This window comes from Schistosoma mansoni, chromosome 1, assembly GCF_000237925.1.
Source record: "Schistosoma mansoni strain Puerto Rico chromosome 1, complete genome".
Classification (NCBI taxonomy): Eukaryota; Metazoa; Platyhelminthes; class Trematoda; order Strigeidida; family Schistosomatidae; genus Schistosoma; species Schistosoma mansoni.
The window spans coordinates 4,328,230-4,344,853 of record NC_031495.1 but is presented as its reverse complement, the minus strand read 5'-3'; the positions used below and the strand labels follow the sequence as shown (position 1 = coordinate 4,344,853).

Sequence of the window (16,624 nt, the reverse complement as noted above, 5' to 3'; positions counted from 1 at the left end):
ATTTTTAAAATAAATTAGTCTGTCATATTACTTTCATTAGTGGTGGCTAATTGTAGAATCCAAGATTCATGTATCGTTCTATTTCAGACTTGTCAATCGGATGTACCTATTATCAGTGTTAATATCTACACTGAGACTCGAGCCCAGTATCTTTTACTACAAATGCTCAGTTAACTATTCATTGATAGAGTGAGTTAAATTGGCTATTAACCTATACAAAGAGCATGAATTTTATACGATGACTTGTGTTTTTATATTGTTAATAATATGGTCTCCCAGTGACCAGTGTCTATTGACGTCCATCCGGTTGAGATCCACATGTCCCAATAAATACTGATTAATAGGAGACCTTAACATCAACAATGGGCAAATACCAACCCTTACAGATGATAAACATTATATATTTAATTAGAAAAACGCATGTATAATTCGCGGAAATCCTCAAATCAATGTATTCTTATTTAATTAACTGCATTTATGGAGATTCTTTGTAATACGAAGGTGCTTTTTTGTATCATGAAATGATACCGATTTTGGGAATATTGTAAATTATAAAAAGATGAACAGTTATTTCGTCTTGATCAAAGTCTCGTCATCGGCACTGATTCGCCAAAGAGGAATGCAATTATACACAAATCTCCGATCTCACCTACAATTACAAAATCATTGAACTACAAGATTTCTGTATAAGCCTTCGAAGATTGTTGAGTTTAGATTGAGATCATAAATCGATCAATGTTAGATCACTACTGAAAACCTGGAGTACTGGATGGGGTATTTCGTCCTAGTATAGGACCCCTCAACGGTGCGCATTGACGATCCCACATATGGGACTTGAACCCAGGACCTTCGTTCTTGAGCGCGAATGCTTAACCTCTAGATCTTAATTACAATAGTTGCAAATTCATTGAACTCGTGACATGCATATATATAGAATAATTTTTAGACATTACCATCGAAGAGTTAATGTTTAACTTTCAAAATTAATTGGATGAAATATTTGCCGTTCCCTTGAAATGAATTTGAAGTTCTTATTGAAGCTGATTAGTTACAAATAAATGATTAGCATTTATTTAATTAATATATTAAGTTATGAAGAAAAAAAGACAAAGCTATCAATATTATGCATTTGATTACATTAATCAATGAACAACTACTTGAAGAAAGTTCTAGTCAGTAGATGAAATCTACAAAACTAAATAATCGGATAGCATAAGATGTTGTATACATTGCTGAATTTCACGGTTTACATCACTTACTTATTTTAGTTTAGTAAACACTAAAAAACTAGGGGGTATTGAACTGAAGTAAGATGGTGGTTGGACGTGGTCAACAGGAAACCCTGGACTCGGGTTTCGTGCTACTTGGCACTTGTCAGCAAGGTTTACCTATAATCTTGAGGGAACCGGTGCTCCCTGACGGATTCGATCCCGAATCACTGAACTGAAATAACATCGAATGTTTTACATGTCTAATTTGAAATGAATTATCTTGAACAATACAATTATTTGCAAGTTAAATTTTTTGTACCGGGCTTTCAACTATGAAAATACTAAATCTCCACAAAACCTCTTCTGATAAGAATAATTTGATCCTTTTTAGAGGTTTCATCAATGACATTTACATACATTTCAGTCAGTGTTGGATATTTGGAGGTATTTGAAAAGAAATGTTTACCCTAAATTCTGCGCTTGCTGCACTTGCCTAGGAAGTATACCTACAACCTTGGTGGAACTGACGTTCTCTATAGTACTGTAACTCATATCACATAAACTCAAACTCTAATAAGTTACCACGTGACTATTTGAGCCATGATTCATTTTTTGTAGGACTGAGATATTTAAAATCAGTTGATCCTGGAGTAGTGATTAATGTCATGTTTATCTAGTCCCCTATAATGATAATAATGATAATAATCGAATTCTGTCAACGAGGTTGCAGTGGGACCACCAGTTTAACTAATCCGACCAGAGCGAAGTTCAGGATTTTCGGTAGACTACCTCGAATCCGCTTACATTTCAGCATAGGGTATGAAACATCGAGTAACTTAGCCTAGTAACCTTATTACATATTGATCGATAGAACTCCATCATAATTAGGGATTAGATGGATATAATATTATTCACTGCTCAGTAATTAATCATTTGTAAATTCCAGTGACCATATGACATTTTTGAGTGAGTGTTAAGTGCACAACAACTTCTGTTATGTTCATTAAGTGTTTAAATGTAACTCGCATATATACTCGAATAATTTAACAAGAAGATAATGTTAATTTTTCCTTCATATGTAGTCAATAAGTTTAAGATCACTACAATTTTAGACATGATAAGTATATATTCACTTAGTATTGTTTGTTTGAATCTTCCCATTGATATTTAGGACTGCAACTGGTCAGTCTCTAATTGGCATATGTGCATACTGTGCGTATTGCCTCGATATAGCCTTAATTGACAAGCATTGTAAGCAACAATGAATAGTGGCTAGCAGTGGAATCCAGTTTGACTCGCGTTTCGTCCTATGTGGCCAGTTGTTATATCGTGTGCATGTGTGTGTGTCCTGTTCGATATATGAATGAACGTGAACGTGCTGATTCCCGCCAATGAGAGAGGAGTTAATTTATCGATCGGAGCTATGATACACAAAATCGAATGAGCAGTTTTGAGTACTTATCGGTCCTGCTTTCTGCCTAGCCCAGCTAGTTAAATCCACAATACCAATAACAGCCTCTGTAATATGATTCATTATTCTCAAACATACTGGGTTTATATACCAATCAAACTGACCTCATAGTACCATAAAATAGAAAATAATATTTGTACAAGATTTAGCCAAATGTGGCTGTGAATAGGGGGAACAGCAATCAATAGACTGGGGATAACTCAAGAATGGTGAATCGTACAGTAATAGTCTATCGGTCAAAATAAAGCTTATAATAAAAGGAACATGAATATGAATAGTTAAGTTACTTAGCAATTATACAATAGGAAATATACATATCACATTGGTCCATAAATAATCTTCAGAGTTACCATTCACAATTCTCCACGGGATATAACAAAAACAATTTTGTCCTAGTAAAGGACTCCATATTAGTACCCATTCACGATTCCACTACCGGAGATAGGACAAGATTATAGTTTATAGACTAATCAATGAAGTTAAAGATAACAAATCTTGAATGTCGGTGCGGAGTTCATCTATTCATATGATGAAATAGCATTTTGGCACTATAACTAATATTAGTTCGTGATGAAAACCTTAACTCTGAATCCGATCCCTAATTTGTAACTGTAAATCCAAATCTTAATTCTTCATGCATTTTCCTCAAGTTTACTTTATCCTCACTAAAAGGGTATCCATAAATTGTAGTCTTATCGAAGATAGAAACCCGAACATTCAGGTTTCATGGACAGCTCATAAACTCTATACTACTAAGTAGAAGTTGTAGATCCTCACTGATGAGGATCAGTATATTAGAATGAAACAGATCTCTAGTGCTTCCGTTTCTCCAGTAGTTATCTAAATGATTAGTCCATGATCTGAACAACAAAAATCAAACACCGTCTTAATTCATTTCGTATCAATACTGATCAATGATATTTTCATACTTATCCAATTATTAATATATCTACCATTACATACTACTAATAATACTATCTACTAAAAGAAACTTAATTCTTTCTTAAACATTTCATTTCAACAGGATATTTTGATCCAACATCATTGAATTCAACGTTGATATCAACAAATTTACCACGAAGTCAACATACAGTACATTACTGTCCAAAAATATCTAAATCACCATCCTCCTCCTCCTCCTCGTCATCCTCATCATCATCAATTGAATATTCTTTCAATAAAATACAAAATAATCATTCCATAGAATTTCAACGTCAACATCAACGACAACAACAGTTTATAGATAAAACTGATAGAATACACGATATAAATGAAATGTCATCTGCAACAAATAATTCTTTTAATTTACCATCTTCAACAGTAACAGTTCAATCATTGTCATCAAAGTCAACATCATCATTAACATCAGGATTATCATCTCCGTTAGTAGGAACATCATCAGTCATCACTGATACTACCAACACCACCACGACGACAATGACAACATCAACAATAAAATCAAGTCAATCATTACCATGTTCAACATTAACTACATCTGTTTTCGATGGAATATCTGGATTAACTGGAGGAACAGGAGAGGGGATAACAGAATTACAACTCTTCCCAGATAATTTAAAACGTAAATATGATGAGATGAATAGATATTCTCGAGAAGATTGTAATTCATTACAGAATCATAAAGATTTAAATTCATCCAGATTATGCTGTTCGGTAAGTTTATTTTAAAATGAATCAAGTCTATAGGTTCAGGGTTCACGTTCTAGACTGGAGGTCTTGGGTTCGATTCCTACGTGTGGAGTCGTGAATACATACTGTTGAGGAGTCGTATACTAGGAAGAGACGGTAGTCTAGTGCTTTCAAGTTCTCAATGGCGGTCTAGTTAAGATTAGTTCATGATTAGAACTATGAAAATTGAAAAATCTCCAAACGTAATAGTGATTTCTAAAAAATGATTATTGATCGGTTGTCAAACTAGACTAGATGGTAAACTATAATATCTGATTGTATTCAATGTTAAGATCATTTCAGTATTCAATGTTTATAAAATGTCAATATAATCAAAATAATTATGAAATATCAGTTGAAAATCAAGTGGGGGGTATCTTCACTATCCAGATACATGTTACTGCACAATGTAAAATTATAGAATATTGATTATTACTAAACATCTGAAGTAGAAATATATACATTGCTGTCTTATGGTATATATAACCTTTGGCGATGAGTTCAAACGGTAGACCTTAAGATAGTTGTTCAAGGGTTTTAACTTCTCCACACAAGTGATGATTTCTAACGAATTAGGACATTCGTCAGTATAGGATTGTTGAAACCGAAGGTCCTGGGCTCGAGTCCCGCGTGCGGTATCGTGGATGCTCATACTAGGACGAAACACACATCCAACGCTTTCAGGTTTTCAATGATGGTCTAACATTGATCCATTCATGATATTAACCTAAACTAATTAGGATAACGTGATTATTATGAAAGGAGATGGCTTAGATATTAGAAGTTGTATCATAGTTATGGGGGCAAAATCCGACTCACACGTCCTCGTCGTGCCTCCCAGATCATGGGACCGTTTCCATGAGCTAAAGTGAGCAGTTAATTGTGGGTGGTCGACATCGGCCTAATCAACTACTCTACCAATACCCCAAAAACGATTACGAATGCTACTATTGAGGGTTCAAAAAGAGAGGTAAAATAAAAAAGAGTCTGCCCAAATTAAAAAAAACAAAAAAAAAGACAAAAAAGGGTTCTGTGTGAGTGCTATGTAATGGTTCTGAGTGGCATTGCAGAAACAGCTATCCCACCTCGGTAGTTATGCCGTGCCTCGATGCAGCACTCTTCACCAGAAGGGCCTACTAGGCTTCTATATGGCTGGAAGGGGTACCATGGCTATAAGTTAAAGTTAAGAGCTATGTTTAAGATATTTCATTGAACTGATCGAATGCATTTATTCATTAGCTAATGATGCACTGAACTATATAAATTAATCTGAAATGTAATCTAAATCTGAATCAAGAACTGTTTTATCATTGAACTAATTCATCATAACAAATTCATTGTATGGTTACGGAGAAGATACTCTTTATTTCTTTAGTTTTAAGTATCTTAAGAACTATATTTAAGCAAATGTCGCTCTTAGTTCTTCATTGAATATTGAATTTTTCATAAAAATCGTAAATCTGATTAACTCATTGGTATAGTTTAGTTTCAATCATGAGTCGACTTAAGCTGGAACACCCCTGAAAATCTGAAAGCACTGGACAGTCGTTTCATCATAGTACGAGACTCCTCAGCAGTGTACATCCAAGATCACACATACAGGACTCGAACCCAGGACCTTCAATGTCACGCGTGAACGTTTAACCTCCAGATCACTGACCTAGCATCCAAATGTGTTAATGCCTAACCTCAATCGATCTGTGATCTTGCACAACCTTTCATCCATTGTGTGAGTTGGATAACTGTCTCATACCCGACATAGATTGTATTTCACTGGTCACGGTTTATCATGTGCCGCGTGAGGGATCGTGGATGTACACTGCTGAGGAATCCCATACTAGGACGAAGAGGTCATCCAGTGTTTTCAAGTTTTCAATGGTTGTCTAGTTTCAATTGACTCATGATCTCAACTATATAATATTTACTTGTTCATTTCATCTTTTTCTCCTCTTATTTCTACTTTTATATAGCCTACCAAGAAACAATATATTCAAAAGACCATTTCAACAAATAATGGATCTATATGCTTCAATGAAAATGATTATAACAATAATACTAAAAGTTCTAATCAAACCCTTATAAATGATCAATTCCATTGTAATGAAATAAAATGTAAACATGAATTCAATCATTCATTATGCTGTAATTGTCCTAATTCACTGCCAATATTATCTCATGACAATGATGTAATCACTTCATCAATAACCCAATCAACATCATTAACATTTATGAATTCATCTAAACGTAGTTTCAATATAAGTTGTTTATTAGAATAAACTCAAAAACAAAAAAAACCGAAAAAAAACCCCAGTTGATGAATATTTCCCCTTCCCCCCTTTTTTTAAAAAAAATTAAAGTGTAAAGTAATCAAATTGCATTTTATCTTGTATTTTAATATACTACTCAATTGATAACGTATAATGGAAAGTCTAGAATAACAGTAGTCACAATATATTGTATGGGAAAAAAATATAATATAATTCTATATTGTATATAGTGTATATAGAATGATAAATATAAATAGATATATATGTGAATCATTAATTTCATAATCATATCAACTAATCAAATGAAGACCTTTTTTTGGGGGGGGGGTTTCTTCGATCATTATGTTGCTAGGCCCTCTTAACCGATACAAAAGCTTATTTATGTACTGAGAATCTATTGAATGTATATAACAAAAAAAAACACTTTCTCTCAAAGCATTATACATGTTATAAATAGTTTAAAAAGAGATTGACAACAGTAACAAAGAAAAAACAAACCTTCATTTATTAACTTACATTATCATGGTGTTTTTATTCTTTTCAATTTGTTTTTAGTTGTTTTTTTTCATTATTACGATCATCTATGCCCTCCCCCTTCTCTCTCTCTCTCCCTCCCACCCACCCACCCACCCACACCCACACACACACACACATACATATACAATCATATATATACATTTATGTAATATGACATTTTACAAGAATGGCTGTTAAGTAAATATAGGAAAAGTGATTCCATGGTTTATTGTTTCTTTCGAAATTTTCCTCTAGTCTACAGATATATAAATTATTATTGTAAAGCTTTGAGTAAATACATTGTAACTTACCATTTGTTTCATACCGTTTTCTTATATATTTTACCACATATATTGCATAATACTTATGTTTAAATATTGTAATAATAATAATATGAATATGAATATTAGTCTAGTGATTACATCATAAACCCCATGATTCCATCTATAAATTGTATCCATGAGGCAAATGATGATGACTAAAACAAACAAACAAACAAAATCAATGTCAGTTAAAAGACAATAAAAGTGAATGATATTCATTCAATCTTTTGTTTGTTTATTTTTTTTTTGTTTTTTTTCTTGGAATTTTTCCCTTAGTAACTATTATTTTCTTTTATTTTTTGTAAATCTTCCCTTATCCAACCTTTTTATTAGTTTAAAATAGGTAAATGAAAAGGAAATAATAATAATAATTGATACATTAAAACATAATAAGTCATTATTATTATTACTATTATTATTACTATTACTGTTATTACTATTATTATTACTATTACTATTATTATTATTACTATTGTTACTACTACTACTGGTATCATTATGTTGCAATTCAATAGTGAACTATTTATTCATTTTTAATTATTCATTATGATGAAATAATAAATAAAAATAATCTGATTATAAATGAATGTTGTTTTAATTTATTTAGGAAAAAAACTGAATTATTTGCAATCGATTAATCACTAGGTGGTGATTAATGTTATATGTGTGAGGACCTTCTTAGTGTAGATCGAATCTTATCGATCAAGTTGTAATGTGGCCAGTAGTCTAGATGACTCGATATTACGTACAGTATATAGGGATGAAATGGTGGTTGGGGGTAGTCAACAGGAATATAAAAATTCTGTTGTTTATCACATTGAATTGTCAGAATAACTAAAATTTTTATTTAATAGTTGAATTCATGAGTCGATTAAAGTTAGACAACCACTGATAACCTGGAAGTACTGGATAACCGTTTCGTCCTATTATGGGACCCCTCAAAAAGGTGAATTATTATTAGAAAAATAACTTGGACCATATACTTAACCACTGATTTACAATTGTTTGATCACTGGGTGGTGATCAATCTCATGTATGTCAGGTCCTTCTCAGTGTACATCGAATTCTATCGATCAAGTTGCAATGTGACTACTAGTCTAAATGACTCGATATTACGTGCAGTATATGGGGATGAAATGGTGGTTAGAGGTAGTTAGCAGGAAACCCCGAACTTACGTTTCGTGTTATTTTATTACTCTTCAGTAAGGTGTACCTGACACACATAACATTGATCATCACCTACTTATCAACCAATTGTAAATACATCTCAGTCCTACAGAAGGTTAGTTGCAACCCCGATAGCTCAGTGGTAAAATCTGTGACTGTAAAGCTGGGTGACACAGGATCGAATCCATCAGGGAGCATTGGTTCCGTCAAAAATCACAAGTACACGTTGCTGATGAGTGCCAAAATAACACGAAACCTAAGTCCACGGTTTGCTGTAGACTATCTCCAACCACCATCTAAACTGAATAGTGACTAACTGTTCAGATAGGATAATCGAAACAGCCATAAACAATAGAGAATCAGATAACAATTAAAGTACAGATGTGCTAGACAGATGGGGGCAATCGACATGAAATCCTTAACTTAGATTTCATGCTAGTTAGCATTCATCAATAAGTAGTACTTATCATTTCTTGAGAATTGATGCTTCTTGATGAAATCCGATCCACCTTACCTAACTTCACACTCTAAGAGGTTAGTAGTAGGGTATTTGGGTCACAACTGACTTCTTGTAGAACTGAGATATTCGTGGTTGATTGATCATTTAGTTATAATCAGTGTGCTCTTTTTCCGGTTCGTTGTTTGTGTTCAAACTCTATTAATCAATATGGAATAGGTCACTAGTTTATGCGACTCGATATTGCATATACTGTGTGGCAATGTAAGTTGGTTGAAGGTAGTCATTAGAAAACTCTGAAGCTTTTTATTGATGTAAACTGTTCCTCGTCAACGAGGTGTATCGGTAATTTGGACTGAGCGGACTTTTCCCATGGGATTCGAACTCGTGTCATGTAGCTTCACAGCATCTTCCATGTGGTATGAAGTCATTTTAACTAATGACTACATTTTAACTTGACCGAGAGAATCCAATCAGCAACAAAGCAATATACAAGCATGACACTGGTCATTACTTCATGATCGACCAATCATAGAAAGTATATCACCTTAGCTTATACAATTTGACAATATTGACCCATCATCCATCTTTTCTCACCAAGAATAACGATAACTGTGAACATTCAGATTAGAATACAGTGATCAACATTTAATGACTGAATCATATTACACTATACCATGAATGAGATAACAATAATCTCGGGCATTTGAGTAACTCTTATGTACTGAAATTCGAATTTTATACGTTTCTTTATATTCAAGATGAATAAATACTGTGTTAAAATGTATTCCATTATGAATACACATTTACGTTTACTTACTTACATCTTTTACCCATCATGGAGGAGCATAAGCCGACAACCAACATTCTCCATCCAACTCTGTTCTGGACAATCCTTTCCATTTGTTTCCAGTTGTTATTTATCCTTTTCATGTCTGTCTCTAATACTCGACTTATCATGTCCTTTGGTTTTCCTCTTTTCCGTTTACCTTCAGTATTCCAAGTTAGGGCTTGCCTCGTGATGCAGTTTGGTGATATCCGAAACGTATGTCTTATACAATTCTAGCATATTTTCCTGATATCCTCGTCATCTGGAAGGTGGTTTGTCCTCTGATACAGTAGGCTGATACTGATGGTATCCGGTCAACGGACATTGAGTATTTTTCTTAGACAATTGTTTATAAATACTTGTACTTTCTTGATGATGGTTGTAGTAGTTCTCCAAGATTCAGTTCGGTAAGACAGAACTGTTTTGACGTTTGTAATGATTATTCTAACTTTGATATTGGTTAACATGGTAACTAATTAGTTAATTACTTGGTAATGTTTGCTTTTATTTCCCCATTAATTCTTAGGACTGCAACTGATCAATATCTTGTTGACATATGTGCGTCATGTGCGGACCGCCTCGATATTGCCTTAACTCAAAAGCTTTATAAGCGCGTCCTGAATTCCACTGCTAGCCACTATCCATCTTTGCTAATAAAGCTTGTGACCATATCGAGGCAATCTGTACAGTAAAAAAATTTACAACTACACTGATTAGATATACACCTCTAGCTACCTTTTATAAATAATTTTCGAAGGCCTTGTAATGAATCTATACCAGATGACTTAACCACATTTAGAGTAGCAGAGCGTACAAGCAGATGAAAATAAATGGAACTATACTAACAAGCAAATTCATTATCGACGAATTCAACTATATTTATTGTCAATAAACAGCGTCGAACACAGTTAAACATAACCTACGTCCAACATACAAGTAAATATTAAAACTTCAAATGAAAATATTGATCTCTTCAATAAAGTATATTACAACTCATTATATCCTCTACTCATTAAACTATCATGGTCAACAACACACATGAAAATCACCACCTCATTCATGAACAGCATCATCATGACAAACGAATGATGAACTACATTCTACAATAAACAAATTATTCACAAGTCCATCATGTTCAATCACTATCAAATCGATGTTTATTACTGAATACTATCGACGGTCATATTAGGAACAAATCATCATTACAAAACCACCACAACCCATTTCACAACACAAATAGTCGTCAAATGAAAAATCACTTGGTCTCCACATGAATTAATAAATACAATGATCTCTGTCTCAGTAGCATTATTACACATCACCTAATTGATCGAGATTCATACAAACATTAACAGATATCATCATATTTCTCTCACAAATATTTGGATGAAATGCTACTTTCACATAACTGTGATGATAGTAGTCTCATCAACAAACTTTTCATTATTCTGTCTAATTTCTATGTGTGTGTATGTGTCTTTCTCTTGGTTTCATCAACTGCCCGACACAGGGTTATCAAAAGTGAAACAACACGGTCAGTAGGTTATATACAAACAGAATTTTATCACTAACACAGAGTGTTAAATTTTCATGCTGATTATTGTGAAGCCAAATGATAACATTAATGATGATGACTATTTTCATAGTTGAAAGCGTGAGTCAATTGAAGCTAGACTACCATGGATTTACTCACGCTTTCAACTATGAAAATACTAAATATCCACAAAACCCCTTCTGATGATGACTATAATATTTTGACTTACTGAAAGATAATGTGACAACGAAATCCGATACAAGGTCTCCTCGTGGAGCTGCAGGTTAGTAGGAGGAATTTTGCTAGCTAATTTGGGAGGTTGGTGGTGATCGGACTAATCTCCCACTCGACTGTATACTGGATCACTTAGGTTCCTAAACGTTGAGGTTCTCATATCTTGCGGCTTGCTCGATACCTATACTTATGTATATGAATGTATGAGTCTTGGCTTTTGTAATTGTGTACGTAGGTATATCCAAAAGGTACGCATTGGGCTCTCAACAGGAACGTTAGTTGCAACGTCTGGCCTAAGTTCAACAAAGTCAGTGGCCTACTTCAACAGGTTGAAAACAACAAAAAATGTATGGCATCAAATACTAGGGAGAGGTGACCATTAGCCCTCTCTGGAAGAGTACTTATGCTTATATGTATGTCGTGAAGTGCAAACGCAAAAGTCCTTATACCAGTTGTATTCATGTAATGAGTAAGAAACAGTTAGTTGTGACAAATACGTTTGAAGGGGGCGGCGACCATCCACCCTCCCATGTGGGTGTATATACCTATATGTATGCTATAGGATGCATGAGATAAAACCTGTGTGTTACCGGTGTGGATGTATTTTATACCTACCCGCGGTACGATGCTCACGCGCCAAGGATCGGGAGTACCGATTTCCCCTCCAAATCACATCCATGTGGTGGGTTCGCGAGCCATGCAACACGAAAACAAATTTTCAGATAAGCCAATCAGGTCTCATCAGATAAGGCTGGACCAACTTTTAATGGCTGGAACATCATACACCAGAAGATAATTTCTAAAGTTTCATCACATCACAATGTACATTACCTACTTAGATATTGTTACTAATAAAGAAGTATCAGACAGTTAAATCGTCCAAGTTTGGAAACCCTTACCATTATCCAATCTTGATTGTTTGGGAGGGTGGATGGTCGCCGCCCCCTTCAAACGTATTTGTTATAACTAACTGTCTCTTACTCATTACATGAATACAACTGGTATAAGGACTTTCGCCCTTGCGCTTCATGACATACATATAAGCATAAGTACTCTTACAGAGAGGGTTAATGGTCACCTCTCCCTAGTATTTGATGCCACGACCAGCAACTCCACGAGGAGACCTTGTGTCGGATTTCGTTGTCACATCATCCTTCAGTAAGTCAAATTATTATAGTCATCGTCATTAATGTTATCATTTGGCTTCACAATAATCAGCATGAAAATTTAACACTCTGTGTTAGTGATAAAATTCTGTTTGTATATAACCTACTGACCGTGTTGTTTCACTTTTGATAACCCTGTGTCGGGCAGTTGATGAAACCAAGAGAAAGACACATACACACACATAGAAATTAGACAGAATAATGAAAAGTTTGTTGATGAGACTACTATCATCACAGTTATGTGAAAGTAGCATTTCATCCAAATATTTGTGAGAGAAATATGATGATATCTGTTAATGTTTGTATGAATCTCGATCAATTAGGTGATGTGTAATAATGCTACTGAGACAGAGATCATTGTATTTATTAATTCATGTGGAGACCAAGTGATTTTTCATTTGACGACTATTTGTGTTGTGAAATGGGTTGTGGTGGTTTTGTAATGATGATTTGTTCCTAATATGACCGTCGATAGTATTCAGTAATAAACATCGATTTGATAGTGATTGAACATGATGGACTTGTGAATAATTTGTTTATTGTAGAATGTAGTTCATCATTCGTTTGTCATGATGATGCTGTTCATGAATGAGGTGGTGATTTTCATGTGTGTTGTTGACCATGATAGTTTAATGAGTAGAGGATATAATGAGTTGTAATATACTTTATTGAAGAGATCAATATTTTCATTTGAAGTTTTAATATTTACTTGTATGTTGGACGTAGGTTATGTGTGCTGGTGGTTGATAGTGTTCTTTCAAGAAGATTTTTAAAGTTTTATTTTGAATCCCTTCCTGTTTTCTTGACGGATTTCGATTCTTTTGTATATTATTATACTTTTAATAGACTAATGTTCATCATACCTACTTTGTTTGCGTAAATTCCTCATCCCAATTACGACAAACATTTGGCCCTATTATTTCTTGACACACTATTAACGTTAAACTTCGGTGATGTTTTACCAATCCTTCAAGTTGAAATAGACATAGTCGTCTTACTGTTGTTTAACTCTTGGTTGTATGTTTATGGATTCCGTAAAACTCAAATCGTGTATTCATTTAGAAATAGTTTTTTATTCTTATTCTATATTAATAATATAGGTTTTATCAGAAGGGGTTTTGTGGAGATTTATTATTTTCATAGTTGCAAGCGTTAGTCAATTGAAGCTAGACCACCAAGGAAAACCTGGAAACACTGCTTGACGGCCGTTTCATCCTATTGTGGGAGTCCTCAGCAGTGCGCTTCAATTGACTAACGCTTGCAAAATATTATGAAAACATAGGTTTCATTGGATTACATTATTTTCTAACTGTCTTTTAACTTTGCACTTCTTACAAATCGATCTCCCTTAGGATGCTATTAAATATCAAGGTTAACTGGATAGTTGCTCTGTCGTTAACTTACCAGAATTTTAAATCCATGACTCCATTAATAACTGAACGTAGGATATTTAGGTCTTGTGGTGAATGCTTATTTCCAGCAAAATTATTCATCCAATTTACAAATCTTCACTATTTCAGAATTCTTAACGATGTGCAATGGGGTGAAGTTTAAATTCAATTAGTATTGTTTGTTTGAATCTTGCCAGGTACATCCAGCTGACGAGTCCCAAATAGGACGAAACACGCGTCAAATTGGATTCCACTACTAGCCACTATCCATCTTTGCTTACAATGCTTGTGAAATAAGGCTATATCGATGCAATACGCACAGTATACACATATGCGAATTAGAGACTGACCAGTTGCAGTCCTAAAAACAATGGGAAGATTCAAACAAACAGTACTCAGTGAACACATCGATAATATTGATTTCTTCTATTGATCTAAAACACACACTTTACTTGATACCCTGTTGTTATTATCATACATAAATTTAGTAATAATGATTATAGTTACTAGCCTAGTGAATGTATCAAAAAGCCTAATATCATATTAGTTTCATTTCATGAATTATTGACTACTTATTACCAATTTATTCAGTTATCAAATGATAGTGTTACACTTTTATGTTTCAGCTCAACAAAACACAATAGAGATGTGGATAGTGGCTAGCAGGGGAATCTATGCGATGTAAATGTAAACAGTCATGATTTTTTTTTAAAAAAAAAGAAAGAAAACATGACTTCAATGATAAATGGTGATATGCAAATTTAAATTAGTTCCTAAAGTTCCCAAAGAAAAAAGATCATTGTTACCATGGTCATTAAGTTATTACTGTTATTGTAGTGGTTTATTGTTAATTTAATTTTTTAAAACCTTAAAATGATAATTAGTGTTTACTGTTTTGATACTTTTCTGATGTACATTGGTTTGATTGTTGATATGTTAATGAGAACATGAAAAATTTGTATGGAATAATTATGAACTGTGTATCTGGGTATGTGTCAGAATCTGAAAGATTGAGAACCACTGAACATCTTGAATAAAAAAAATAATGTTTTTCATCGTTTAAATCACAGACCGATCTTTATTAAATAGTGATTGAAATCTAGGAATCAGGGAAGATTAGTTACATCTTAGTACGAGATTTTTCGCCAGTGTACATTTACAACGTCACCATAGGGAATCGAACCAAAGACGTTTAGTTTCGCAAGCAAGCAGTTAATCTTCACACCATTCAGCCAGCTGCAATGGTTCAGATATTTAATTTTGATCATTTTGCGATACTGTGTTACCGTCTTCCATTGAGTGTGATATATAACTGCCCCCCACCCGACATGTTTAAAGTCGACCAGTCACAGCTTCTTATTAGAACTCGAGGCATTGTATCTAGAAGTTAGTCGTTAGTGTATATTTTATTATTACTAGTTTAGGGGTTTTGCGAAGATTCTTTAATTTCCATAGTTTGTGTCATGAACTGATTTTAGCTAGACAATTATTGCTATTACAATTATTACTATATTAGTAATTTTGACTTTTTTTAGTATTTAACAAGATGATCGTGACTGTGTCAACCTGTACCATCTCAGTGGCATATTATGGTTGTATGTAAAGTTCACCCTTTGATAGGAGATACTTTGTATGTTGGAGGAAAACATAGAACAGTATATATGAGTGTGTACATATATGTGCATTAAAGAGGCTGAAGAATAAGTAGAAAAAGTGACTAGAAGAATTAGTGAGCACAAAAGATGTACTTCCATTCATTTATAGAATAATTTGATTTGTCCGCTCAGTAAAAGCACAAACCCATTTGTGAAGGAACCTGATGTGACCCCACTTCAGTACATACAGTTGAAATAAAAAAGTCAAATCTATTCTCTCTAAATAGTGAAAGGGGATACAGTAGACAATAATTTATATGCTGTGATCTTTATTTAATGTACAGTTCTTTTGTTTGAAACATAAAAGCTTTGGTTTATAGGTGGATTTTACTTTGGAGATTTGGTTAAATTTATAAGTTAGATTCGTCAAAGATTAATCTCAATAGGTTGTCGTTGAAAACAAGGAATCACTGAATAAGTGTTTTCACTTTATGTGGGACATCTCAGCAATTCATACCTTAGACCCGATGAGATATTGAACGCAGGACCTTCACTTGATCAGCGTACAATGGTGAAAGTCCAGCCTCAGTCAATCTGTTGTTTAGTAAGATGTTCATCTTCATTCCAAACGTTCTCGAACTCCACCAGTCACAACTAATTTGGATTTCAGAAACTCACCTTAAATTAAGTGATCAAGATAGTGTACTATCTAGTGCTTCCTGGTTTTCACTATTACCTCAACTGAGCTAAACTTATGAATGATAAAACTTATCCATA

The 16,624-nt window shown here is 33.9% G+C and overlaps 1 protein-coding gene across 1 annotated transcript in view; it reads left to right on the top strand.

Moving 5' to 3' along the window:
* Smp_163240 (putative T-box transcription factor tbx2) overlaps window positions 1-6,644 on the top strand; it is a gene marked incomplete at both ends in the record, with an annotated part of 54,634 nt that extends 47,990 nt beyond the window's left edge. The window contains 2 exons of the mRNA XM_018793036.1: window positions 3,707-4,353; window positions 6,339-6,644. Of these exons, the coding sequence (XP_018647589.1) occupies window positions 3,707-4,353; window positions 6,339-6,644 (953 nt within the window). The remainder of the gene's footprint in view (window positions 1-3,706; window positions 4,354-6,338) is intronic.
* Between the last annotated feature and the right edge of the window lie 9,980 nt (window positions 6,645-16,624).